The sequence below is a fragment of the Oncorhynchus tshawytscha genome, linkage group LG15 (genome assembly GCF_018296145.1).
Source record: "Oncorhynchus tshawytscha isolate Ot180627B linkage group LG15, Otsh_v2.0, whole genome shotgun sequence".
Taxonomy (NCBI): Eukaryota; Metazoa; Chordata; class Actinopteri; order Salmoniformes; family Salmonidae; genus Oncorhynchus; species Oncorhynchus tshawytscha.
Genome location: NC_056443.1, coordinates 18,461,327 through 18,489,175, shown reverse-complemented (window position 1 = coordinate 18,489,175; position 27,849 = coordinate 18,461,327). Strand labels below are relative to the sequence as shown.

The 27,849-nt window shown below is 44.1% G+C and overlaps 1 protein-coding gene across 1 annotated transcript; it reads left to right on the top strand.

Annotated features, from left to right (window-relative positions):
* The first annotated feature begins 48 nt into the window (after nt 1–48).
* Nucleotides 49–27,267, top strand: tdrd7b (tudor domain containing 7 b). The gene is given in 20 exon segments (XM_024373365.2): nt 49–227; nt 1,752–1,964; nt 2,331–2,475; nt 11,439–11,658; nt 13,704–13,783; nt 14,585–14,838; nt 15,214–15,452; nt 15,454–15,837; nt 16,408–16,603; nt 16,784–16,895; nt 17,019–17,221; nt 17,482–17,616; nt 18,140–18,223; nt 18,593–18,727; nt 19,272–19,385; nt 21,570–21,721; nt 21,877–22,094; nt 22,302–22,485; nt 22,724–22,884; nt 24,214–27,267. Coding segments are annotated over 19 exon segments (3,450 nt in total). The 5' UTR covers nt 49–227; the 3' UTR covers nt 24,435–27,267.
* Nucleotides 27,268–27,849: the final 582 nt, after the last annotated feature.

The following is a 27,849-nucleotide window of genomic DNA, read 5'->3' as shown; positions in this document are numbered from 1 at the left end:
ACTGCCGATCCCACACTTGTTGCTCACGCTAATGTTGTTCACGACACACACGTGGTTACACCAACCACAAACCGGAGGACTGGGAGACGCTTGGCTTGGTTCGAGCGCAGCGTTGAGTGAGAGAGGGGATAGCTCGGAACAGTCAGGGCTAAACTTTCAGGGAGTGTGACGAGCAGGTCGTGAATAAATTAACCGGGTCACCATCCCCCGTATTCATTCCCAGCAAGGTAAGAGTTTATTGAATGTGTGATTATTGAATTACTTCACAAACATTGGATAGATGAACGATTTCAGTTTGATATTAGCCTATTTGTTGGCGGTGAACGCTTTGGATAAGCGCTCTTTGAGTGCCCCCAAGTAGTGACATGAGTACGGAACTCGATAGAGCGCAACGTCGCTTGACATGACACTTGGGGCTTGTTGCTGTTGGTGACAGTTGCAAATGCACATTTAGAATTTAGATTATATTTGACAGCCTAATTTATCCCAAGAAATACTTTCCTTTTTCGGTTTTTAATGTCCGCGCATAGAGCGCCAACTTTATCCAATTCTCCGTTGGCATGGAGGGTATGGATGTGACATATTACGTCACCACTTGTTCTCTATTCTCTGTGGAGAGGAAATCCTGTGAAGAGAGTGGCACGAGACGCGTTCACTGACCTATTATAAACAATTTATCACGTTGACATATTTTGTTTTTCATCCACAATTTATTTTGTATTTAGACCCACTTAAGTCATCGGTATTTACAAAAAGTCGAGAGAGAGCGTAAAAGAAAGTTGCTGGAGAAAATTGAGGGCGTGCCTTTCTGTGCCAAATTCGAGAACTGTCGGTGTGTCTTCTATCAAATCAAATAATTGAAAATAAACACCAAAATCGTTTTGCGATAAAACGACTCTACAAGTATCTGTTTGAAGCTAAATCAAACTGCATGCACTGCAAATTCCAGATTGGGGCGTTGTGCAGTGTGCTGAAGTTATACACGAAACTGAATGCCCTCGATTACAGTGAAATGTAATAGTGAAACGTAATTTGACCATCATGAGATAAAGTCAACATGTTGACTGCAGTAACTAGTTAAGCAAATACCTTATTATTATTATTATTTTAAGTTGCTTTCAATATAGAGACTGCTTTCTATGTTTACCTGATATTAGTTTACAATGTGGGGCTATGAATTTAGTTTTGAACATGATTCTGTTATCGGCTACAAATGTTGTATTTAGACAGATACTAATTGTATCATAAACATCTATTATTATATATTTTTGTTTTAAATTTGTCAGTGTCAGATATTGAACTTAGTTGATGTTTATACTGAGGTTAAACTTTCACAAACTGGAGGGCAAATGCACATTTAGCATCTAGATTATTGCCAGTCTGTTTCAACAAAAACACCAGAGAAACTCTAGATCCTGCACTTTTCTCAGATCAGTGATGAGAAACCTGTTTGACAAGGCACCCCTGACCCAATGGACCAATCCTTTTTAATACAACAAATCTGTATTGTCCCCAAAGACAGGTTCAGAAACATAGGCCTACAACTATAGCGTTGTTACCATAGCAACTATTACCATGTTATTTCCACTTTGTTATAATGTAAAGTGCTACCAACCAGTTTGCCAGGCCTCTTCCCTCTTGGCCTCTATCCCTCCTTTGAAAAAGAGGTATTTTGACTTCATTGGGACGACCAGGTAAAATAAAATAGAAATGGTCATATATAAAATGTCCTTGTTTTGTGTTCTATCTAGATGGCAGACGTAGAGCTGGTGAAGAAGATGTTACGGGAGGTGCTGACGGCCAATAAGAGCGGACCCGGGGTGTCTTTGTCCCGCCTCCAGTCTGAATACAAGGATCTGACTGGTGAACAGATCCCTCATAAGCAGATGGGTCATGGCAACCTGGACGCTCTGCTGCACAGCATGCCCAGCGTGGTCCGCATGGAGCGCAACCGCTCTGGGGAGGTGAGGAGAGAGTGTGTATATATACACACACACACACATACACACACCAACAGAGAGATGTATGGATGAGCAGACAGACACACACACACACACAAACTGAGACACTAAGAGCGGTGTACCACCGGGTACATACACTCTTTAGCTCAAACCAGCTGGATGCTAATCGTTCAGAATCATTAACTTTTGAAAATGTCATTTTCCAGCCAGCCAGCCACTGGATAAAATGAACAGTTCAAGCGTTCTAATTATCTCCTAATTACCAGTTCAAAAGTCAATGCAGACTGATAATGTAGCTATTCGCTAACTGTTGTGTGTGTGTGTGTGTGTGTGTGTGTGTGTGGGGGGGGTTCTCTCTTCCCTCTCCAGATGGTGTATTTCGCCTCAGTCTCTGGTGAGACTGCCCACGTCGCCAAGCTGGTGGCTCGCCAGCGTACCTCGAAGAAGACTGGACGACCCCAAATGGTCAACTGTCAGATGAGAGTGAAGCCTGCCGCCCCTCTTGTTCTCAACGGTAGGGCGTGTGTGTGGGGGGGTCTGCCTAAATCCATCTGCTTTTTCCATAACCATTAGACTTGTAGACCTATAGAATGGTAAATGGGGTCTTATCTGAGTAGAGGAGGCTTATGTGACTGTCACTGAAGGCCTTTTATTGTATTAGCTGAGAGGGGAAATTCAAGTGTTTTGAAACTAAGATTTCACCTCATACTGATTCCATGGAATGCCACCTTTTGGATCAAAACTGGGGAACATTCAGTTAACTTATCAAATTACACAGACACTTGAGCTTGTTTTTAGAATACGCCTGAACTCAATGCCCTACATGAGTTTGCAATGGGACAATGATGTAGGACAATGTACAATTCTAAGTTGACAGGTTGAAAGATAATTTATAGATATTTTGGGCCGGTCCAAAGGTACTAAGAATAAAAGCCTCGTACAAGACCAGACGCTGTACCGACACATACACACTAAGAGTTTATTTCCAAAATGCTATATCCACCAATTTTTCACATTTGTGTTTTTTTTAATCAGAAATTATTACTTATGGGTACATTCATCTATGTGTAAAATACTATACTCAGATTTTTAATTCATAGATTTTAGATGTGTATGAAAATGTTTTTGTTGTTGTTGCTAAATGCTATATATCCATTGTTGAGCTGGAATGGAATGTCCATATCCTGTATGTTTGACTGTGATATGTTGTTGTCTCACCTAGCTATTTTAAGATGAATGCACAAACTGTAAATCTCTCTGGATTAGAGCATCTGCTAAATGACAAAAAATGTCAAATGAAGATGTTTTACATACAGATCTCATATTTTAGTTTTTATTGTAATGTATAATTTGTGAAGTTCTTTATTAAAAATGTAGTTATTTGTTATATTTGACTGTAAAACCTAGCAGTACTACTTGGTTCTGTGAGAGTGAGGCGGATATATAGCATTTTGCAAAAAAAAACATGATTATTTGTCGCTCTGAAACCATTAATTGATAGATTTTAAACAAATACGTGTCTGTCATTGAACAAACCCATTCCATGATTTGACAGTGAAAAAACACACCAGTCTCTTTCAAAATTTCTTTATACAATAAAAGCTCATTTGCAAACATTTCAGAAAATGGATATATCAAATCAAATTCAAATCAAATTTACTTATATAGCCCTTCTGTCACGCCCTGACCTTAGAGATCCTTTTTATGTCTCTATTTTGGTTTGGTCAGGGCGTGAGTTGGGGTGGGCATTCTATGATTTTGTGTTCTGTTCGGAGGCAGCAGGAAAAGGGAACCAGCGATACGAGGGAACACGGCTGGCAAGGAAGCCCGAGAGGCAGCCCCCCCCCCTAACAAAAAAATTGGGGGGCACACAGGGAGTGTGGCAGAGTCAGGAGTCAGACTTCAGTCAACTCCCCGTGCTTACCGTATGGAGCCAAGGATGGAACCAGAGCCGGTCAGGGCGAAATTGGAGGTGAGCGACGGAAGCAAGGCAGAGACAGTGAAGAACTTGATGGGGAGATTGGAGGAGAGAGTAATGAGGGAGTTGCTGTGTCAGTGCATGAGGCACGACATCCGCCCGACGGAGCATGTCCTGGATTTGATGTCACCTGAGTCAGCTCTCCATACTCGTCCTGGGGTGCGTGCTAGCTGTCTGGTGAAGACTGTGCAAGCCTCACGCACCAGGCCTCCTGTGCGCCTCCCCGGCCCTGCACGTCTTGTGCCAGCTTGGCGCTACAGATTTCCAGTACGCGTTCTGAGCTCGGTGCGCTACATTCCAGGTCCCCGCATCTACCGGGCTAGGGTGAGGATCCAGCCAGGACGGATGGTGCCAGCCCTGCTCTCCAGACCTCCAGTGCGTCTCCTCTGGCCAGGATAACCTGCGGCGGCTCTAAGCACGGTTTCCCCAGTTTGCCAGGAGAACCCAGTGAGGCCTGTTCCAGCTCCCAGCATGTGCCGAGCTAGACTGGGCATTCAGCCTGGAAGAGTGGTGCCAAGGCTACGCACCAGATCTCTAGTGCTCCCCTACAGCCCGGTCTATCCTGTGCCTCCTCCACGGACCAGGCCTCCAGTAGGTCTCCCCAGCCTGGTGAGTCTTGTGCCTGTTCCCAGAACCAGGTCTCCTGTCCGGCGCTGCCAGAGTCGCCCTCCTGTCCGGCGCTGCCAGAGTCGCCCTCCTGTCCGGCGCTGCCAGAGTCGCCCTCCTGTCCGGCGCTGCCAGAGTCGCCCTCCTGTCCGGCGCTGCCAGAGTCGCCCTCCTGTCCGGCGCTGCCAGAGTCGCCCTCCTGTCCGGCGCTGCCAGAGTCGCCCTCCTGTCCGGCGCTGCCAGAGTCGCCCTCCTGTCCGGCGCTGCCAGAGTCGCCCTCCTGTCCGGCGCTGCCAGAGTCGCCCTCCTGTCCGGCGCTGCCAGAGTCGCCCTCCTGTCCGGCGCTGCCAGAGTCGCCCTCCTGTCCGGCGCTGCCAGAGCGAGGGTCCCGCTGCCAGAGGCGCCACCTCCTGCTCCTCCAGAGCCTAAGGTGGAGCGGAGTCCACATCCTCACCAGAGCCGCCACCGCGGATAGATGCCCACCCAGACCCTCCCCTATAGGTTTAGTCCGCACCTTTTTTTTTTTTTGGGGGGGGTAGTAGTAATGTCACGCCCTGACCTTAGAGATCCTTCTTATGTCTCTTTTGGTTTGGTCAGGGCGTGAGTTGGGGTGGGAATTCTATGTTTTTGTGTTCTGTTTTCTATTTCTGTGTGTTTGGCCGGGTGTGGTTCTCAATCAGAGGCAGCTGTCTATCGTTGTCTCTGATTGAGAACCATACTTAGGTAGCCTTTTCCCACCTGTGCCTTGTGGGTGGTTGTGTTCTGTTTTTGTGTCTGCACCAGACTGAACTGTTTCGGTTTCGGTCATTCTCTTTGTTTTGTTATTCAGTGTTCAGTTCAAATAAAAAAGATGAACACGTAACACGCTGCACCTTGGTCCTCACCTTCTTCCACCAACAGCCGTTACACCTTCGTACATCAGCTGATTACTCAAAGTGCTGTACAGAAACCCAGCCTAAAACCCCAAACAGCAAGCAATGCAGGTGTAGAAGCACAGTGGCTAGGAAAAACTCCCTAGAAAGGCTGAAACCTAGGAAGAAACCTAGAGAGGAACTAGGCTATGAGGGGTGGCCAGTCCTCTTCTGGCTGTGCCGGGTGGAGATTATAACAGAACATGGCCAAGATGTTCAAATGTTCATAAATGACTAGCATGGTCAAATAATAATCACAGTAGTTGTCGAGGGTGCAGCAAGTCAGGACCTCAGGAGTAAATGTCAGTTGTCTTTTCATAGCCGATCATTAAGAGTATCTCTACCACTCCTGCTGTCTCTAGAGAGTTGAAAACGGCAGGTCTGGGACAGGTAGCACGTCCGGTGAACAGGTCAGGATTCCATAGCCGCAGGCAGAACAGTTGAAACTGGAGCAGCAGCACGGCCAGGTGGACTGGGGACAGCAAGGAGTCATCATGCCAGGTAGTCCTGAGGCATGGTCCTAGGGCTCAGGTCCTCCGAGAGAGAGAGAGAAAGAAAGAGAGAGAGAATTAGAGAGAGCATGCTTAAATTCACACAGGACACCGGATAAGACGGGAGAAGTACTCCAGATATAACAAACTGACCCTAGCCCCCCGAGACATAAACTACTACAGCATAAATACTGGAGGCTGAGACGGGAGGGGTCAGGAGACACTGTGGCCCCATCCAATGATACCCCCGGACAGGGCCAAACAGGAAGGATATAACCCCACCCACTTTGCCAAAGCACAGCCCCCACACCACTAGAGGGATATCTTCAACCACCAACTTACCATCCTGAGACAAGGCCGAGTATAGCCCACAAAGATCTCCGCCACGGCACAACCCAAGGGTGGGGCGCCAACCCAGACAGGAAGATCACGTCAGTGACTCAACCCACTCAAGTGATGCACCCCTCCTTGGGACGGCATGAAAGAGCACCAGTAAGCCAGTGACTCAGCCCCTGTAATAGGGTTAGAGGCAGAGAATCCCAGTGGAGAGACAGGCCAGGCAAAGACAGCAAGGGCGGTTCGTTGCTCCAGAGCCTTTCCCTTCACCTTCACACTCCTGGGCCAGACTACACTCAATCATATGACCCACTGAAGAGATGAGTCTTCAGTAAAGACTTAAAGGTTGAGACCAAGTCTGCGTCTCTCACATGGGTAGGCAGACCATTTCATAAAAATGGAGCTCTATAGGAGAAATCCCTTCCTCCAGCTGTTTGCTTAGAAATTCTAGGGACAATTAGGAGGCCTGCGTCTTGTGACCGTAGTGTACGTGTAGGTATGTACGGAAGGACCAAATCAGAAAGATAGGTAGGAGCAAGCCCATGTAATTCTTTATAGGTTAGCAGTAAAACCTTGAAATCAGCCCTTGTCATAACAGGAAGCCAGTGTAGGGAGGCTAGCACTGGAGTAATATGATCAAATTGTTTGGTTCTAGTCAGGATTCTAGCAGCCATGTTTAACCCTAACTGAAGTTTATTTAGTGCTTTATCCAGGTAGCCAGAAAGTAGAGCATTGCAGTAGTCTAACCTAGTAGTAACAAAAACATGGATGAATTTTTCTGCATAATCTTTGGACAGAAAGTTTCAGATTTTTGCAATGTTACATAGATGGAAAAATGCCTTTCTTGAAACAGTCTTGATATGTTCGTCAAAAGAGAGATCAGGGTCCAGAGTAATGCCGAGGTCCTTCACAGTTTTATTTGAGACGACTGTACAACCATCAAGATTAATTGTCAGATTCAACAGAAGATCTCTTTGTTTCTTGGGACCTAGAACAAGCATCTCTGTTTTGTCCGAGTTTAAAAGTAGAAAGTTTGCAGCCATCCACTTCCTTATGTCTGAAACACAGGCTTCTAGCGAGGGCAATTCTGGGGCTTCACCATGTTTCATTGAAATGTACAGCTGTGTGTCATCCGCATAGCAGTGAAAGTTATGTTATGTTTTCGAATGACATCTCCAAGAGGTAAAATATATAGTGAAACCAATAGTGGTCCTAAAACGGAACCTTGAGGAACACCGACATTTACAGTTGATTTGTCAGAGGACAAACCATTCACAGAGACAAACTGATATCTTTGATATCTAACAGATAAGATCTAAACCATGCCAGAACTTGTCCATGTAGACCAATTTGGGTTTCCAATCTCTCCAAAAGAATGTGGTGATCGATGGTATCAAAAGCAGCACTTAGGTCTAGGAGCACGAGGACAGATGCAGAGCCTCGGTCTGATGCCATTAATAGGTCATTTACCACCTTCACAAGTGCAGTCTCAGTGCTATGATGGGGTCTAAAACCAGACTGAAGCATTTCGTATACATTGTTTGTCTTCAGGAAGGCAGTGAGTTGGTGCGCAACAGCTTTTTTAACATTTTTGAGAGGATTGGAAGATTCGATATATGCCGATAGTTTTTTACATTTTCTTGGTCAAAGTTTGGCTTTTTCAAGAGAGACTTTATTACTGCCACTTTTAGTGAGTTTGGTACACATCCGGTGAATAGAGAGCCGTTTATTATGTTCAACATAGGAGGGCCAAGCACAGGAAGCAGCTCTTTCAGTAGTTTAGTTGGAATAGGGTCCAGTATGCAGCTCGAAGATTTAGAGGCCATGATTATTTTCATCATTGTGTCAAGAGATATAGTACTAGAACACTTGAGTGGCTCTCTTGATCCTAGGCCCTGGCAGAGTTGTGCAGACTCAGGATAACCTGAGCTTTGGAGGAATACGCAGATTTAAAGAGGAGTCCGTATTTGCTTTCTAATGATCACGATCTTTTCCTCAAAGAAGTTCATGAATTTATTACTGCTGAAGTGAAAGCCATCTTCACTTGGGGAATGCTGCTTTTTAGTTCGTTTTTAAGTTGGAAAAATAGGATGATCGAGCAGCAGTGAGGGCTCTTCGTACTGCACGGTACTGTCTTTCCAAGCTAGTCGGAAGACTTCCAGTTTGGTGTGGCGTCATTTCCGTTCCAATTTTCTGGAAGCTTGCTTCAGAGCTCGGGTATTTTCTGTATACCAGGGAGCTAGTTTCTTATGACAAATGTTTTTAGTTTTTAGGGGTGCAACTGCATCTAGGGTATTGTGCAAGGTTAAATTGAGTTCCTCAGTTAGGTGGTTAAGTGATTTTTGTCCTCTGATGTCCTTGGGTAGGCAGAAGACCCACTGAGTCGATGATCGCTCCGAAAGCCTTTTGGAGTGGGTCTGTGGACTTTTCCATGTGAATATTAAAGTCACCAAAATTAGAATATTATCTGCTATGACTACAAGGTCCGATAGGAATTCAGAGAACTCAATGAGGAACGCTGTATATGGCCCAGGAGGCCTGTAAATAGAAGCTATAAAAAGTGATTGAGTAGGCTGCATAGATTTCATGACTAGAAGCTCAAAAGACGAAATCGTCTTTTTTTTTGTAAATTGAAATTTGCTATCGTAAATGTTAGAAACACCTCCGCCTTTGCGGGATGCACAGGGGATATGGTCACGAGTGTAACCAGGAGGTGAGGCCTCATTTAACACAGTAAATTCATCAGGCTTAAGCCATGTTTCAGTCAGGCCAATCACATCAAGATTATGATCAGTGATTAGTTCATTGACTATAACTGCCTTTGAAGTAAGGGATCTAACATTAAGTAGCCCTATTTTGAGATGTGAAGTATCACAATCTCTTTCAATAATGGCAGGAATGGAGGAGGTCTTTATCCTAGTGAGATTGCTAAGGCGAACACCGCCATGTTTAGTTTTGCCCAACCTAGGTCGAGGCACAGACACGGTCTCAATTGGGATAGCTGAGCTGACTACACTGACTGTGCTAGTGGCAGACTCCACTATGCTGGCAGGCTGGCTAACAGCCTGCTGCCTGGCCTGCACCCTATTTCATTGTGGAGCTAGAGGAGTTAGAGCCCTGTCTATGTTGGTAGATAAGATGAGAGCACCCCTCCAGCTAGAATGGAGTCCGTCACTCCTCAGCAGGCCAGGCTTGGTCCTGTTTGTGGGTGAGTCCCAGAAAGAGGGCCAATTATCTACAAATTCTATCTTTTGGGAGGGGCAGTAAACAGTTTTCAACCAGCGATTGAGTTGTGAGACTCTGCTGTAGAGCTCATCACTCCCCCTAACTGGGAGTGATATATATATAGTGTTTTGGAATGAAACTCTTTACACACACACCGAGTTGCTGTACTGATACACACACACAGTCGTTGTATAGACACCCTCGCTTGGATCAATAGTCTTAGCTGGGATCAGCCCCCGTTCAGGAAATGTGAAGGGAGAGAGAGGGGAGGAGAAGGGAGATTGAGCAAGCGAGGAAGAGAAAGGAGGGGGGGAGAGCAAGAGACAAAGAGAGATGGGGAGAGAGGGAAGGAGAAAGAGAGGGAGTCTAAGCAGACAGAGAGTGGAGGAGGAGGAGAGAAGCTCATGCAGTCTCATCGCAGCAGCGAACAGCGGATTTAGAAGCAAACGACGAGGTGCTGATTCACATGCCAACGCAGCAGCCTCTCTCTTCCTGCGTTCTCTCTCCCGCCTCTCTCTCTCTCTCTCTCTTCCTGCGTTCTCTCTCTCTCTTTCTCTCTCTCTCTTTCTCTCTCTCTCTCTCTCTCTCTCTCTCTCTCTCTCTCTTCCTTCATATCTCCTGAACAGGGGCTGATCACAGCTAGGAATATTGATCCTTTCTGAAATAGAAAACCAAGGGACTCTGGGACTGTGATGCCGCTACTGCTGCTGTGTCTGCCGTCTTTGTCTCGCCACCACCGGTGTTGCCTCACCTAACCTCAGACGGCAGGTCCCTAGAGGGAGAGGGTCACCGGTATGCATTGAGACAGGCCAGCGCGTACTGTAATTAGCTATAGCCACAGCCTATATCTGTGAAGGAGGTGGGATACGGAGGCTGCCGATGGTTGCTGCTGTGGTGTCTCAGCAATAGCAAGGCTTGGTGAGTACTAGGTTCTGCAGAGGAGTGGAAGGGAGGAAGAGAAGAGCGGAAAGGATGAACAGAGGAGCAGGGAGGGAGGAGGAGACAGTCAGGCTGAGAGGTGTGGTGTGGTGTGTAAGATCTGGGCTGTTTGTTGTGTGATGTCATGTCAGCTGGGTTGGGCTGATATGGATGATTTATTACCAGAGTGGGGCTCAGGCTGATGATGTCATACTAGGGCTGGATCGGATCAGAGCCTTTACAATGTAAATAGAAGGCTCTGGATTGGATAGGGTGTCGGAACTAGGTTAATGGGTGTGATGTTAGCGCTGCAGGGGTATTCATTGTAGAATATCTGGCATCCAATCAGAGCTTGGATAAAAAAAAGAATATGACGATGCCGGGATTGAGCAGATTAGAAATCTACAATGTCATCAGTTGGATGACGATCGCACTGAAGATTTTATGACTTGTCAACCTTGCTCTAAGTTATTGCAGAGTGAACTAGAAGGTATCACATCAAATGTGTTGGTCACATACACGTGTTTAGCAGAATGCTTGATGTATTCTATGATGTAGTCTATTCGCTGCACAGCAAGGCATAATGATGACAATGGTGGGATCTACAGTGACAGTATTAGTGACTGGGCTGTTTTTATGATTGACTTAAAGATAAGAAGACAGCCCTTCTTCAATGTCTTGTTTAGATGTATTATTTCTCCTCTTGCCAACTGACGTGTGTGTGTGTGTGTGTGTGTGTGTGCATTGCTTATCCGTGTATGTAAAGTATATACCAGAGGAATTCAAATTGAGGTCCAGATTTCGACCGTTTTTTTGTTTGTTCTACCTGACAATTCATTGCACCCACCTGGTGTTCCAGGTCTGAAGCAGTCCCTGATTGGTGGGGCAGAATGGGAAAAAAGCAGTGGAGCTGGCTTCTAGGTCCAGATGTGGTTTTGAGGGATGTATACTGTACATATGTATGTGTGTATTTCCTATCATCCTGACATCACTATCTTTCTCTCCTCCCTAGCCAAGCCCAGAACCTCCCTAAGACAGCCAGACCATAGGGGTCGTGGTGTGGGGCGTGGAGGAGGCGGGGGCGGCCGGTCAGGGGGCCAACATGACTTTAGACAGGGGAGGGACATGAGGGACACCCAATCAGAAGGGAAGACTAATCAGAGTTCCAACCAGAACAAACCAACCCATCAGAACACCACTACCACCAGGAAGTCCTCTGTGCCCTCAGAGAGGTGAGTGGTTATTGGTGGAAACCATAGACTAGACTGGTTAGACTACACTGTTAATTCTAATCATGACTGAAATTAGTTCAATAACAAATAATGGAGGGAAAAAACTTTTCTCTCCTTGGGAGCCTAGTAGTGTGAATAACTTTCCTCTGGGGTTGTTTACAATGCTGTCTCTGTACAATTACTCTCTAGGAACCAAAAATGAGGGCTTCTTATTTGGTCCCTTTAGGTTGTCGTGCTGCTATGTAAATAGTTTGAGTTTCTTCCTCTGTTTAGGAAATATTACTTTGAGTTGGAAGCATCGCCATCACTGTGAGGGGGGAATTTTGTTCCAATTTTGTTCCAAGAATCAGGGAAATGAAAGGACAAAAAGAACTAAGACAAGGATTATTTATCTGTCAGTCACTCTCCTCTCAGTTTCTTTCTTTCTCTTTCTTTCCTCCTCTGTTCTCCTCTTTTTTTTTTCTTTCTTCCTTGGTGCATGACCTGAATGAGAATAGAATCGTGAATGAAGGGCGCTGGAACCCAATGGTTGGTTTAGTTTAGTGGGGCCAGCCATCTCTTCCCTCCCTCCCTCTCTTCCCTCAGTCCCCCCCGTGCTTATTCAGCAGTAGCACCAGGGATGCAGCAGCCTCTCTCGCCCCTCTCTCTCCCACCCCCTCCCTCTCCAACCTCTCTCTCCTCCTTTCTCACTTTTCAAGCACAATGTGGCTAACAGCTAGCTAATGAAAACAACTGACCTTACCCCGATTCACTCTTTTTTGTGTGTGTGTGTATCATTGGCGCTCAGACAATGGACCACAGGGGAGACCGGAGTGACATGGCTGAAAGCATAGGGACAAGGCAGGCTAATCCCTCTCCTATTCTACTACAGATTAACAGCCCAATGAATCAGCATATCTGTAGTCGTACAGTCTGGGCACTTTCATCTGACGCCTCCGATCAAATGCAGAGGGACGCGCGTGGGAGCACACAAACAAAGCAGCACGCACACACACACACACAAGAGCATGGCGTGCGCACACACACAGGAATGTAGATACACATACACACAAACACACTTTTATCTGCAACTAGAGGAAAAATCTGGGTGGTGCAGCCACTGATCGCTTGGCCATTGTCAAGTACTCACTGGTGGTATGTGAGGGTTTGTGGGGTCAATCACATTTTGGCCGCTCTCAAACGCTTGTCTGGCTTCCGAGTTAACTGTTGGGGCTAATACAATTGAACAGTTATAGCAATCCATCATAGTTTACAATATTTATTTTCTAATAGTTTAATGTTGATTCCAGTCCAAGTTGCATCTCAGTTTTATATACAGCGGGGACAGAAGTGTTGGGCATATGCCCTCTCCTGATTAGGAAGAAACTCGTAGGCTACAACTAGGGGAGTTTTTCCTGGTCAATCAGGCAACATAATGTGGTTATGACAAACTATTGGCCCCAATTATGTATGTCTGGGGTTGTGTAGCCAAAGAATGGCCTGTTTATGGTGCATCAGTAGTGTTCTGCCCGGCGACCCAGTTGTATGAGCGTATGTATTCATAATGTTATGTCCCTATTGTCTAAGGTCATTCTGGGATGGAGAGACTCCCATCAGAGAGCATTATGGGTAGCATGGTGTAATCAAGAGAGGCCATCAATAGAAATGGTGTTTGTAGGAAGGCTCACCAACCCATGGACTTGAATAGGGGCCATTCTAGGAATTATTCTACTTCCATGAGGAGACCTCTAGACTATCTCAGGCCCCTAGACTCTAGAGCACAGGGGTATTGTTTATGGAGTGTGTACGGAATACTGTAGAGTATAGTCTAATCTAGCACTGACTAGGTTTACTGAGTGATTTCGCTGGCTTCTTCCACCAAAGTGTCTGTTCGGTTGAGAAATGGGGACGCAGACTGAAATGATGTTTCCAAACAGGAAACAAACAAGCAAAAAAATTCAACACATACGTTTGATATTCCTCCATTGGTTCATAAGTGTGTAGTTTAGATACAGTAGAAATGGCTCAAAGTCAACACTTCAATCTCTCTTTTCCTTTTTGTGTAGGTCAGACAAAAGGATGACACTTCCATCACGGTTCCAGAAGGAAGTGCACGCTCACCTATCCAGGAATACCCAAAGCAACAGTAAGTAGGACTCTGTAAAAGTGGCTCGGTCCGAGAGCAAGGGTCTTCAAGGTACACAGCATGGCTGTTTTCATCCTTGCACTCTAATCAGGGATGTATTTCCTCATTCAGGGGCAGCAGCGTAGCCTAGTGGTTAGAGCGTTGGACTAGTAACCGATAGGTTGCAAGTTCGAATCCCCGAGCTGACAAATCTGGTACAAATCTGTCGTTCTGCTCCTGAGCAAGGCAGTTAACCCACTGTTCCTAGGCCGTCATTGAAAATAAGAAATTGTTCTTAATTGACTTGCCTAGTTAAATAAAGGTACATTTAAAAAAAAAAATCAGAGATGAGTCTTTACATCTGAGGCCTTTCCAGGTACTAGAACCTTATTCAAACAGTTATTAACAAATGGCTGGCCCCTCTGGTTCCTGGCCTTTAAATTACTGTCCTTTTAAACGCAACACATCTCAAAAGCAAGAACATTTACAGGCTAGAGTTTAGCTTCAGGCTACAAACTCATGATGTAGTAATAAAATACAGGCTCCAGGAAACAGACTCTTTTTTTGTTGTTGTTGTGTTACCTTGATACACCAAGAGTCTCTCGCAATGTAACACGTCGTTCTTAGATAAGCTACACCTACTTAGGTCCAGGAGTTTTTCTCTGGGCCCTAGTTGCCTGGTCAGGACAGAGAGTCACTTGACTTGTTTATTACATATCACCCCAATAACCAGGATATACCTGTAGAAGTTCGTACACATCCATGCCTAACCAACATCCGCTTGACTCTAAAATGTCTTCCGCCCCTTATTTTCTCCTTCAGCTCCCTCAAACCTCAACGAGAGTGCTGGCTCTGGGAAGCCCAAGCCACAGCACTCCCCCAAGGACTACAACCCCTCCTCTGCTGGCGGGAACTACAGCCCCCAGCAGGTGCAGGGGCGTCTCAGAGAGGTGCTGAACAAATACAGTAATGGCTTCTGGGTGTCTAAGTTACCCCAGCTCTACAGAGAACTGTACAAACAGGACCTGCCTAGCGAAGCACTCAAAGATCTGGAGCACTGGACACACGTATGCACTGTAAGTTATATTGGAGACCTTTATTTGAATATAGGAACGATAAATAAATGAAATGTGTTTGCAACAGTGTAATACTGATATTGTACAGGGGCGCATTGAGTAAATAAATGTTCCTATAGTTAGTTAGATACTCAGCAGTAGGCTGAATTCAATCATCTGTTTTGCATGAGCAAAAATATTTGCATCTTTAGACCTTTTTGTAAAAGTTGATACTCTCTTAGTCAAATAGCCTGTAGGTCCCCACAGCTGCATAGCATACAGTGAAATATGTTCCATGATACGATTCATTACTCCTGTACTATTGTTTTAGAGTGTTTTTTAGATCGGCTGGTTCTGTGTATCTGAAGAAGGATCTGGCCTTCTCTTCTGTTTCAGGTAGAGAAACCTTGCAGCAGTAACCCAAAAGAGTTACTCCTATACCCAGCTAAAGAACCAACACATACACAGACCCCATCCCCTGTCCCTGCCAGAGTCCTATCCCCCACCTCCGCCCCTTTCACTCCATCCACGGACATCAAACCCCAGTCAAAGCCCCCTACCAGCCCCCTACCACCACCATGAGCCCTCTCCCCCTCACCCCCTTCCACCTCCCCCAGTCACACAGCCTCCCCTCCACCTCTCCCCCGACTTGAAACAGAAGCTCGGGGAGCTCCTAGTGAAATACAGCAACGGTCTATGGGCCCACGCCTTACCCAAACTCTACTTGGACACGTACAAGACAAAACTCCCCGAACACGTCCTGGAAAATCTCTCGCTGCTCTCCGACTTCTGCACCGTAGACTACCCCATGCCGGACAACCCCAAGAGGGCCATCCTGTACAAGAGGACCAAGGAGGAGGAGAGCTGCAACAGGAGGGAGTCAGTGGAGGAGCGCAGGGCCAGAGAGGAGGTAGGGAGGAGGCTCAGTTCCCAGGCTGTACCTCCTCTCCTCATCCCCAGGGAGGAGTACCCCTCTGTGCTGGTGGTGGAAGCTACCAATACCAACGGAGTCATACTTCGGTAAGAACCTCTGTAATAGGCACAGGCTGTTATGGCCTGTTGTTTGGTTAAGGGTGATTGGTACTGGTTCTGAGGTCCAGTTGTTTGGTTATGGTTGATTGGTACTGGCTCTGAGGTCCAGTTGTTTGGTTATGGGTGATTGGTACTGGCTCCGAGGTCCAGTTGTTTGGTTATGGGTGATTGGTACTGGCTCCGAGGTCCAGTTGTTTGGTTATGGGTGATTGGTACTGGCTCCGAGGTCCAGTTGTTTGGTTATGGGTGATTGGTACTGGCTCTGAGGTCCAGTTGTTTGGTTATGGTTGATTGGTACTGGCTCTGAGGTCCAGTTGTTTGGTTATAGTTCATTATGAACAGGGCATGGTTTGTTGACCAGCCCATTGGTGCTGTTGGAACTGGACTTACAGCACTGAAAATAAATGAAAATTACTTTGCTGTCCCATAAGATGTGGTTGTGCTCTCGCTCTCTCTCTCGCTCTCTTCTTCCTCTTTATCCCTCCTAACCCACTCCCCTCTTTCTCTCTGTGTGTGTGTGTGTATCTGCTCATACCTGTGTGTATTAACTCGATCCAGGTACATAGGAGAGGGCTACTCCCAGGCCCAGGAGGCTCTGGAGGATAAGATGAGAGAGTTCTACTGTTGCCAAGACAACAACAGTCGTACCCCTCTGGCCTCTCCAACCTCGGGTCAGCTGACAGCCGTCAGGGCTGAGGAAGAGGAGGAGATACTACGAGCACAAGTCACAGAGGTCATGACCGACAAGGTCAAGGTGAGGTCAAAGGTCAATTGGTTGGAACTTAGACAATGGAATTGAATAAAGATACATGGATTTCTATTGCTTAGGTTACTTGTCATATTAAACATCTATGGTGCCATGTTAATGATTTGAGGATAGGATCTCTCTGCTTTTTTCCACACATAATTTTTGTGTCTGTTGGCTAATCTGTAGGTTTACTATGTGGATCACGGGTTTTCGGAAGTCATCAGCAAGGCCAAAGTGTTTGAGCTGCATGATACGTTTTTCAAGCTGCCTTTCCAGGCCACCAAGTGTAAATTGGCTGGTGAGTTTTGATTCGAATTTTCAGTTATATATTTTTTTAACAATAGTGTTTACAGGTTGAGGGTTGGATTCTGATTTCTTTCTTCTCAATGAAGTGTCTGTCTGCCTCTGTTTTCTTATCCAGGTCTGGAGACTTTCTGCCAGGAGCCTGCTGTTCTGAAGAAGTTTGAGTCCATGGCTAGCGGAAAGATCCTATTGGCTGAGATCCTGGAGAGAGAGCAGACCCCATTGGTGGTCCTGTATGACACGTCGCAGGATGATGATGTCAACATCAACGCAGCCTGTATCAAAGCCCTGCAGGACAAGACCCTAGCCAGCCCACTACAGGTGCGCTACTGTTATTGTAATTTGCTGTCAGTGGGTTGAAGAGATTCTTGAGCATCCTTCATCAATACTGTACTAATCCATGTTTTTCAGTCATGATTATTTTAATCTTGGGGTATTATCTAAATATTAGCCTTGCCATTTTCAAAACCTTAATGAACCATGGAACAAAATTCCCAGATGCCAGATTGCACCTTCACATTTTTAAATAAGCGGAATGGGTTCATGTCTAACCCAGACATGGTTCTCTCTCCAACCTGTAGGTGAACAGTGCCTATATGAACGTGGCGGTGAGAAGTGTGTGTTCAGACGGGACCATCTACTGCCAGCTCCCTTCTCGAGGCCTGGCCAAACTCACTGAGATACTGGAGAAGACCGAGGCTTACTTCCACTCACAGGTACCTGTTTGTGTGTGTGCGGGTGTGGTGTGCAACCTTGTGTATGTATGTGCCTGCGCGTGTGGTAGAGCCTCTGTCACTCATCCTTATACTCTGAGGAGGCATAGTGGCAGATAGTTGTTTCCAGATTGAGATTAAGGAACATAATCTGGTGTTAAGACACAGGCCACTTAATCTGATCACATGACACTGGAACTGACCTACTGGGACTGACCTACTGGCCACATACTACTACTACTACCTAGCGTAGCCCCCCCCCCGTTATAATTCATTAAAACCGGTCAAATTGTTCAAATGATTTAAGATGCATACAATACAGATATATACATAGCACAAGGGCAGGCTACATAATGTTACATGTATCTGGTATTTTGTTATTATCTTGATGTATTGTTGTTAGATTTTTTTTTAAATTGACTGTGACAGTCACCATAGGCCTCTTGTTTCTTTTTCCCTGTGTCTGTCTCACGTTGATGACATAATCCTGCTCCATATTGATGGCATAAGCTCTTCTGTGTGGCAGGTGACATCAGAGTTCCTGGTGTCCAGACCGTTCTGTGGTAAAGGCTGTCTGGCTCGCTACAAGGGCAAATGGTCTCGCGTGGAGGTGAGATGGATACTATTACCTCAGAGTCAATACTGTATAGCTGATGTGGCAGAGGCAGATAGATACGTTTTGCTAGCTGCTGCCAAATAGGAATGATGTCTACACTTTGGTCCAGAATTGAAAAAAAGTGACAGTTAATTTCAGTCCTTTATCCACTCTGATCATAGGAGTGTCCTATCTTTGAGAGTGAACCTCACTTATCTTATTATATCATTTGGATTATTTTATCCATCCCAGGACACCCTGGAAAACGGTGATAATTGTTGCTGAATGGACTATCCAGGTTATTAAAAAAAAAATGAATTGAGCTGAACTCATTGTGTACAGAGATACCCCAGACTCATGACCTCTCTCGCTGCTTTCCTACAGATAACCAATCTCCATGGCAGCAGAGTCCTAGACATCCTTTTCATAGACTTGGGGGTCCAGGCCTCGGTGGAGGTGTTTGAACTGAGGGAAGTCCCGTCCCCTTTCCTACACGACCTGATTGCTATTCCACCACAGGTCAGCACATGAGAGGACAGAGGAGAGATGATGTGTGGGACGGGGGATGGTGTGTGTGTGTGTGGTTTGTTATGAGCTTGCATCCTGAGGGTTTTTGCTTTGAAACAAAGGCCTGTAGGTGTTCAGATAGTCTGACATCCTGGTAAACTGATATGATGTGAATGGCAATGTCCAACAATGAAAATACAAACAATATGTATATAAATTACTTTTCTTTGCTCAGAAAACTTGGGGGGAGACAAATAAAACCACCCGCGGGCCTCCAGTTGGGGAACCCTGAAATAGAGCCTCCCACAATGCAAGTGATGTCTGCATGGTGCAGTTGGTGAAAAGCAACTGCAGCAACTTGAAGGCGACTTCATCATAAACTGCATGAACTTTGATCTTTTTTTATTTTTTTAAACCATAATGCAAATATTTTGAAAGGCGGTGACCAACGATGGTCATCGACTTGACTAAAGTGATCCGCTCAAACACGCCCTCTCTCTAGGCTGTGAAGTGTTGTCTGGGTAATGTAGTCTGATGTGCAGTAGTCTCTCTCTAGGCAGTAAAGTGCTGTCTGGCTGACCTGGCTGTTAGTGGTGTGGGCTCTTGGACCCCAGACGCTGTTCAGTGGCTCCGAGACGCCGTGCTCAACTCTACTGACTGTAGTATGAAGGTACATGAACGCACATAAATACACATATGCATACACAAACACAACGCTGTAAATCTGCACTGAGACACATCATATACAGTTGAAGTCGGAAGTTTACATACACCTTAACCAAATACATTTAAACTCAGTTTTTCACAATTCCTGACATTTAATCCTAGTAAAAATTGCCTGTCTTAGTTCAGTTAGGATCACCACTTTATTTTAATAATGTGAAATGTCAGAATAATAGTAGAGAGAATGATTTATTTCAGCTTTTATTTCTTTCATCACATCCCCAGTGGGTCAGAAGTTCACATACACTCAATTAGTATTTGGTAGCATTGCCTTTAAATTGTTTAACTTGGGTCAAACGTTTCAGGGAAAACTTCCACAAGCTTCCCACCATAAGTTGGGTGAATTTTGGCCCATTCCTCCTGACAGAGCTGGTGTAACTGAGTCAGGTTTGTAGGCCTCATTGCTCGCACACGCTTTTTCAGTTCTGCCCACACATTTTCTATAGGATAGAGGTCAAGGCTTTGTGATGGCCACTCCAATACCTTGACTTTGCTGTCCTTAAGCCATTTTGCCACAACTTTGGAAGTATGCTTGGGGTCAATGTCCATTTGGAAGACCCATTTGCGACCAAGCTTTAACTTCCTGACTGACGGCTTGAGATGTTGCTTCAATATATCCACATCATTTTCCACCCTCATTATGCCATCTATTTTGTGAAGTGCATCAGTCCCTCCTGCAGCAAAGCACCCCCACAACATGATGCTGCCACCCCTGTGCTTCACGGTTGGATGGTGTTCTTCGACTTGCAAGCCTCCCCTTTTTCCTCCAAACATAACAATGGTCATTATGGCCAAACAGTTCTATTTTTGTTTCATCAGACCAGAAGACATTTCTCCAAAAAGTACAATCTTTGTCCCCATGTGCAGTTGCAAACAATAGTCTGGCTTTTTTATGGCGGTTTTGGAGCAGTGGCTTCTTCCTTGCTGCGCAGCCTTTCAGGTTATCTCGATATAGGACTCATTTTACTGTGAATATAGATACTTTTGTACCTGTTTCCTCCAGCATCTTCACATGGTCCTTTGTTGTTGTTCTGGGATTGATTTGCACTTTTCACACCAAAGTGCCTTAATCTCTAGGAGACAGAACGCATCTCCTTCCTGAGCGGTATGACGGCTGCGTGGTCCCATGGTGTTTATACTTCCGTACTATTGTTTGTACAGATGAACGTGGTACCTTCAGGCGTTTGGAAATTGTTCCCAAGGATCAACCAGACTTGTGGAGGTCTACAATTTTTTTGCTGATTTCTTTAGATTTTCCCATGATGTCAAGCAAAGAGGGACTGAGTTTGAAGGTAGGCCTTGAAATACATCCACAGGTACACCTCCAATTAACTCAAATTATGTCAATCAGAAGTTTCTAAAGCTATGACATCATTTTCTGGAATTTTCCAAGTTGTTTAAAGGCACAGTCAACTTAGTGTATGTGAACTTCTGACCCACTGGAATTGTGATACTGTGAATTATAAGTGAAATTATCTGTCTGTAAACAATTGTTGGAAAAATGACATGTTATGCACAAAGTAGATGTCCCAAACCGACTTGCCAAAACTATAGTTTGTTAACAAGAAATTTGTGGAGTGGTTGAAAAACGAGTTTTAATGACTCCAACCTAAGTGTATGTAAACTTCCCACTTCAACTGTAGTCATTGTTTTTTAAAACTCCACCAGTGACCATTTCATAATTTCTTGTTAAAGTTACCTTTTACTGCAGTAGGCTAAATCAGGGTCACACAGAGTGATTCTTGGTAGTCTTAAACAAATCTATTTTGAGACAAAAGCATACACCTCACACACATGGTTATGGGCTTAAATAAAGAAGACACCTGTCAGATATAGAGTTGAAATGTATTCAATTTTGATTTTGCATCCCAATATTACACTTTATATACATTAAAGAAGACTGAAATAAAACAAAATGGTTTGACATTGAAATACAGGATTTTTGTCATTCTTTATTAATATTCTTGATTAATTATGAACAATATGAATAACATTCCACCCATGAGGCCAAAGGGGTGCTTTTGGTCATTGACTGCAGGAAAGGGTTACAGATGATATCCTCTGAATTCTATTTCTCTCTCTCTCTCTCTCTCTCTCTCTCTCTTCACCCCCTCCCTCTATCCCTCCACAGATAGCCAAGCTGGACAAGACCAAGCGCAGCGTAGTCCATGTCTACCTGTTCACCGACAAGAACTTCCACGACCCCACGAGAAGCCTCAACCGCCAAATGGCCGCCTCTGACCTCTTCAAACACCAAGGAGACGTCTTCCTAAGCAGCCACAGGTAGAGCTAGGAGTTGATTCCAAAACAGTCTATTCCTAGTTCCTAAAGTGTGGAGTCTCCTGCCATTGTGCTGGACTCTCGTGGGGTTTGGATAATGGAAAAATACACATTTTAGTGACAATTGACAACAAAGTAGATGTGTTGTGTTATCACAGCCCTTCCAAGACCTCCATCTGTACCTCCACTGCCACCCTCACCTCCACAACCACAACCACTCCCAGCTCCAATGGGACCAAGCCCCAGCTACGACGCGCCCACTCTGGCTCGGGACCCAGGCCAACGGGGGGTACAGGCACCCCTCCTGGAACTCCCCCACCTCCCTCAACCACCGCCCCTATTAAGCTACCCCCGCTGCTGGACCTCCCTCCTGCAGGTCAGAGAATTTTTTTTACATGCTTCATAATGTTTATTTTTTTATCTGAAAATGAAAGTACTTGTGTTTTGTGCAAAGCTGTTTCCAACCTCATCGTCTGTTGTTCCCGTTCGTTGATTTAAAAAGATTGATGCCACAAAACAATCTATGCGTCATAGTGCTGAAACCTTAATGTCCAAACTCTCCATATCTATGCCTCTGCTGCAGGTCACAACATGGATATCTATGTGTCCGTGGCCTGCCACCCGGGTCACTTCGTACTGCAACCCTGGAGAGACATGTACAAGCTGGTAGTTCTGATGGGAGAGATGATCCTGTACTATAATAAAACAGAGGAGAAGCCTCTCAAAGTGGAGAAGAATCAGATATACGCTGCTAAGGTGGAGAACAAGTGAGAAGAGGGAGGAGTGGGTGGGAAAGGCTGGGAATGTGTCTTGGGAGTATGTGTGGGCACTGTATATTTCAAGTGTGTATGAGGGATTTGGGTAGGGCTTCTAGTAGGATAGTCTGACTGCATTCAATAATTTGATTAGCCATCTAGATTATTTGCCCCCCCCAGGCTAAGGATTAACTTGAATAAACTTGATTAGTTGACCTCTAACCTCTGACCTCTCTCGGTGCCCTCCCAGTTGGCACCGTGTGCTGGTGAAGGGGGTGTTGACCAATGGCCTGGTGTCTGTCTATGAGCTGGACTACGGTAAACACGAGCTGGTCAGCTGCACCCAGCTTCGCCCACTAATCCAGGAGTTCAGACAGCTGCCATTCCAGGGCATCACTGCACAACTCGCAGGTAACTAAGGAAGTGTTGCCCTCCCGGCAACCATATTATGTACTTTAGATTTTGCTATTCACCTCAACATAGCAAAGTAATCTACAACAAGTGGTTCTTGTTATTGGCACACATTAGAAAAATAGTTAAGTCCCTCAAAATGGGTTCCATTTGCTGTTGTTGTTGTGAACACACAAATAAAGCATCCCTACCCTCACTTAGTAGTGTGTCACATGGGCCTTAAAAGGCCCAGTGCAGTCAAAAACATGACTTCCCTATATTTTATATATATTTCCATACTATGAGATTGGAATAATATTGTGAAATTGTGAAACTCATGATAATGCTCTTTTAGTGTAAGAGTTGTTTTAAAAGACTGATGTTTCAGCCTGTTTTGATGGGATGGAGTCTTTGTCTGCCTGGTGACATTACCAGGCGGTAAATGAGTTAATCGACCAATAAGAAAGAGAGTTCCAAACCTATCTGCCAATAAAAGCTGTTTTTCAATTTTTCCCTCCCCACTCCCTGACAATCCTAGCCAGATTCTTGCTTGAGAAATGCTAAGAAGCTATTTGTGTTCCTTCTTTACAATTTTAATTGAAACAATCACAGTAAGGTACTTAATTGTTACCCAGAAATTATTTGATATTGAGAAAAAAAAATGTTTGCATTGGATCTTTAATCTCCTTAACGTCCTGATAATTCCATTCATTTAAAACCTTGGAGAAGGGAGGCCTCTGGTGGCAACGATAGACATTGGTCGTGTCTGAATACCCATACTTGCATACTAAATAGTAGGCTGTTTGGATATAAGAATGTTTTATAGTATGTGAAATGTAGAACATTTTGTGTGCTTTAAATGCCAAGCTGTCGGCTTCTCATCTTGTAAAAATCGCTGCACACTATTGAAGAAGAGAATCGTCTTTTCACACCCACGTGTGTTTGACAATAGCTGATAATCAGAATAGGGGACACGCTCTACAGAAATGTATGAATGGCGGGGAACAAGCACGATTGCGCATTAGATGATGCCTTCTCATTATGGATGAGTAGTATGTTCATATTTGTTGCTTACTACATACGTTTTTACTAAACATTACATTCTAAATAGTATGTAGTAAGAACAGTACACATTATATAGTTTTAGTAAGTAGTAGGCAACACAGATTTCGGACACGGCCATTGACTGGAGAAATGCTTTCCATTTTATGAAATTATAAGGTACTTTCGTGTGCCTTTTGTTATAACGCTTGTTTATTTCTAGAATATTAATCATTTTCAGCATTCAATGTTGATGTACAGTATTCATTATTTTGGTGTAAGTCTGTGACATTCTCACTCCACCAATAGGAGTGAAGCCGAGGCAGTGGTCGGAGGAGGCTTCCATCGTGTTCCGGAACCACGTAGAGAAGAAACCGTTGGTGGCCCAGCTGGAGGCCGTACAGGAAGCGCATCACCCCTGGGACAGGAAGTTGACCGTCTTCCTGGTCGACACCTCGCAGGAGGAGCGGGACATCTGGGTGCATGACATCATGGCTGAGTTCACAGACGAACTCACCAAAGAAGTGTAGTTGGATAAACTGGGCACAACAGTGCATCTATAGTGCTGGTTATGGCAGGAACAACTAGGTAGGTCTATCCAAAACAAATGTAAAAAAATATATATATACACATTTGTTTTGGATACCTAAGTGTAGTTGGATGCTGGACTTTGCTGCGGGCGTTGCTATGAGAAACCAGAACGCTAGTTGGGGTTGCTATGGGAGACCATTGGGAGATGGTTTAGAGATATGTCACTTAGACTTGTCATTTTGTGTTTGAGAGTGGGGTGACACAGTGACAATGAAACACACTCGCAGCAGCATGGCATGATATTTTCATCAAAAGCTCAATAATATCACCCTCGTGCTGAATTACCTTACAGCTTTGCCACACAGAGGAGTTGTCATAGTGAACTGTTGAATATCTAGTCTCGTTACGGGATGGGTTTCCCAAAGCCTCCGTAGCTAATAACATGGTACTGTACTTTGTTTCTCTGGACAACCCAGACTCACACCACTTGCTTCATTTGACAAATTCCGTTCCTTAACTGGAAAACATTGATATATCTGTTTCTCTCTCTTGTCCAGGTTGTGGGAAAGAAATAGCAGTCAATATTAACTACAAAGGATTTTGGAAACTCACCTATGGCTAGTGGCTTTCATTAGGCTACAGTGTCTATATAAAGAATTTCTACTCTGGCTATACAAGCTATGGAAATGTATATGTGGTGCATTAGCTGCATTATCGATCAACAATGCACAAAAAGTATTTAACTCAACTTGTAAGAGACTGTGGTTGGTTTAAAGGCCTTTACCAATAGCCTGGTTAAACTAGATTGAAAGGTGAACAACAATAGTTACTGCCGCATTCGGTCTGTTATAACCAGGCTAACTTTACCAAGGTCTGTTCATGGGAATCTAATATAAAAGGTATATATATATATATATATATATATATGATACATTATGTGATACATTATCGATCAGCAACGCACAAAAAGTATTTAACTCCACTCAGAGACGGTTGTTAATTGAGACACAGAGTTCCAGTATGAAGGCCTTTACTTTACCCAGGCCTGTTTATTTGAATCTGACGTCATGAAGGTTTACAAAACATAGTTTAAAGGGATAGTTCGGCAATTATTTTGTCCATAGACCGCTTTCAAGGTAAGGAAACCTGGATAAGTAAATACGTTAAAATCACTGAACTATCACTTTAAGACATTCCCTCTAGTGAATTGATGATGCAAAGAAGCCATTGTTATTTCTATTTCCCACTCATGTGACTTAGCTCGGTTTTAAAAACGTTGGTTTTAATTTATTTATTTTTAATTCTTTGATTTTTGTGATTTTGTGTCGGACAACAAGACTTTCTGCAGATACAGTATTCTTAGACCAGGAGTTTTGAGTGACCACGTGACCTGACGGAGAACATTTTTGGGGGCCCTAGCTACACTATTAGGATATTACTGTACTATAGGGCCCCAAAGTTTTTTTTTCTGGTTATGTCATCTAGGTCGGGAAAAGCTCCTGGCCCTAGATACGCTGCATGATATGTTGGAAATTGTGCTGAATTGCGTGCACATAATTTGATAATACAATATATGCTAACCGGTATTTGTGTTTACCTGACAATACTCTCTGCTTTACTGTTGGAGTGACGGGATCGTTGGAGTTTTACTGAAAACAGAATAATTACAGCCCAGCTAGCACATTTCGTTCCTTGGAAGTTGTGGGAACGTACGTTTTTGTTTTCCCGTTGGTTCTGGGAACGAAACCATACGTTTTCTGACCGGTAAAACTGAATGTTTTTTAACATTCAAAGAACGGAGGTGAACATTTTGCCTGTTGGGTGAAAGTCCATTTTTAGGTTGCAGGAAGGTTCTGCGAACGTTTTACTATGGTTCACTGAAAGTTTTTCTCTGAGGGTTTATTAACGTTCTGTAAACGTAAATTCTAGATTATTTGAAGGTAATTAAATAAGGAATAACTTTCCACGTTTAATACGTTTAATAACACTGCTAGCTTAGTTTAACTGTTTTAAACTCTAAGCACACATGGGAACAGAAAAATATATATATTGTGACACTGCGTCAGTGAGATTTTAACCAATGATCTTCTGTTCTCTATCCATGGAATTAGTCTTCTGCGCCACCAGGATGAAACTAGCATGCCATGTTTGTTTTTTTCAAGCTGTTCATTTTAGTCAATTCAAAAGACCCCATTTCAAAGGAAACAAGCACTCATTAAGTTTAGGTGTGGCCAATTAGTGGCCATGGCAAACACACCTGAACACACTTAACAAGATAGAGAATAGAGAGGGTTTTGTTGATGCTAAGAATGAAATGTATGTGTTTTTAAATAACATTATTACAACTTTCTCTGAATGTTACTAAAGGTTTATTACATTTCCACATAACATTGTTTCTTAATGTTCTCTGAATGTTCTGAGACATTACTTTTATATAGAACCATGAGGAAACCTGTAGAAAATGTTATAATGAAGTACTGAAATTCCCACAGGAGAACGTTGTTTCTTCACGTTCTCTGAGCAATTTGAGGACATGACTTTAAATAGAACCATAAGTAAACATGAAGGAAATGTTATGCTGAAGTACTGAAATTCCCACAGGAGAACGTTGTTTCTTCACGTTCTCTGAGCAATTTGAGGACATGACTTTAAATAGAACCATAAGTAAACATGAAGGAAATGTTATGCTGAAGTACTGAAATTCCCACATGAGAATGTTGTTCCTTAACATTCTCTGAACTATTTGAGAACTTTCCCAATGTCAAACCAGTTGGAGAATGTTCCTAGAACATTACCAACATTTTAATTAAATGTAGCCATGTTCTGTTCATGTTCTGAAATGTTTTGTTAAGGTAATGAAATACCAAGAAAATAACATTTTTGTCAAGTTCCTTAAATGTGCTGAGAATGTTCCAAATCCAAGCAACTATCCTGCTCCATTCCCAGAAAGTTGTGGGAAGGTTGTATGCAAAATAATCATAGGACAACCACGCTCTCACCAAGCTCTAAGAAACATATGGTTCTCAGAACGTTATGTTCTAGCTGGGAGTACTCTCGCCTGGTCCCAGATATGTTTGTGCTGTCTTGCCAATTCTACTGCTACATTTGATAATGGAGTTGGCTAAACAGTACAAACATACAAACAGATCTGGGACCAGGCTATATTTCCTTTGCTTAAGGCTTATTATTTTATTTTCATTTTGTTAACCTAACATTTAGCCTTGGTTAATTGCATACAGTATGTACAACATTTTAGGAATAAAGTTCTAAAAAAATGAGTTTCAAATTTGTCAAGTTATTTGCATAGTAAAGGTTACGGGTTTAGGTTGGAGTCATTAAAACTCGTTTTTCAACCACTCCACAAATTTCTTGTTAACAAACTATAGCTTTGGCAAGTCGGTCAGGACATCTACT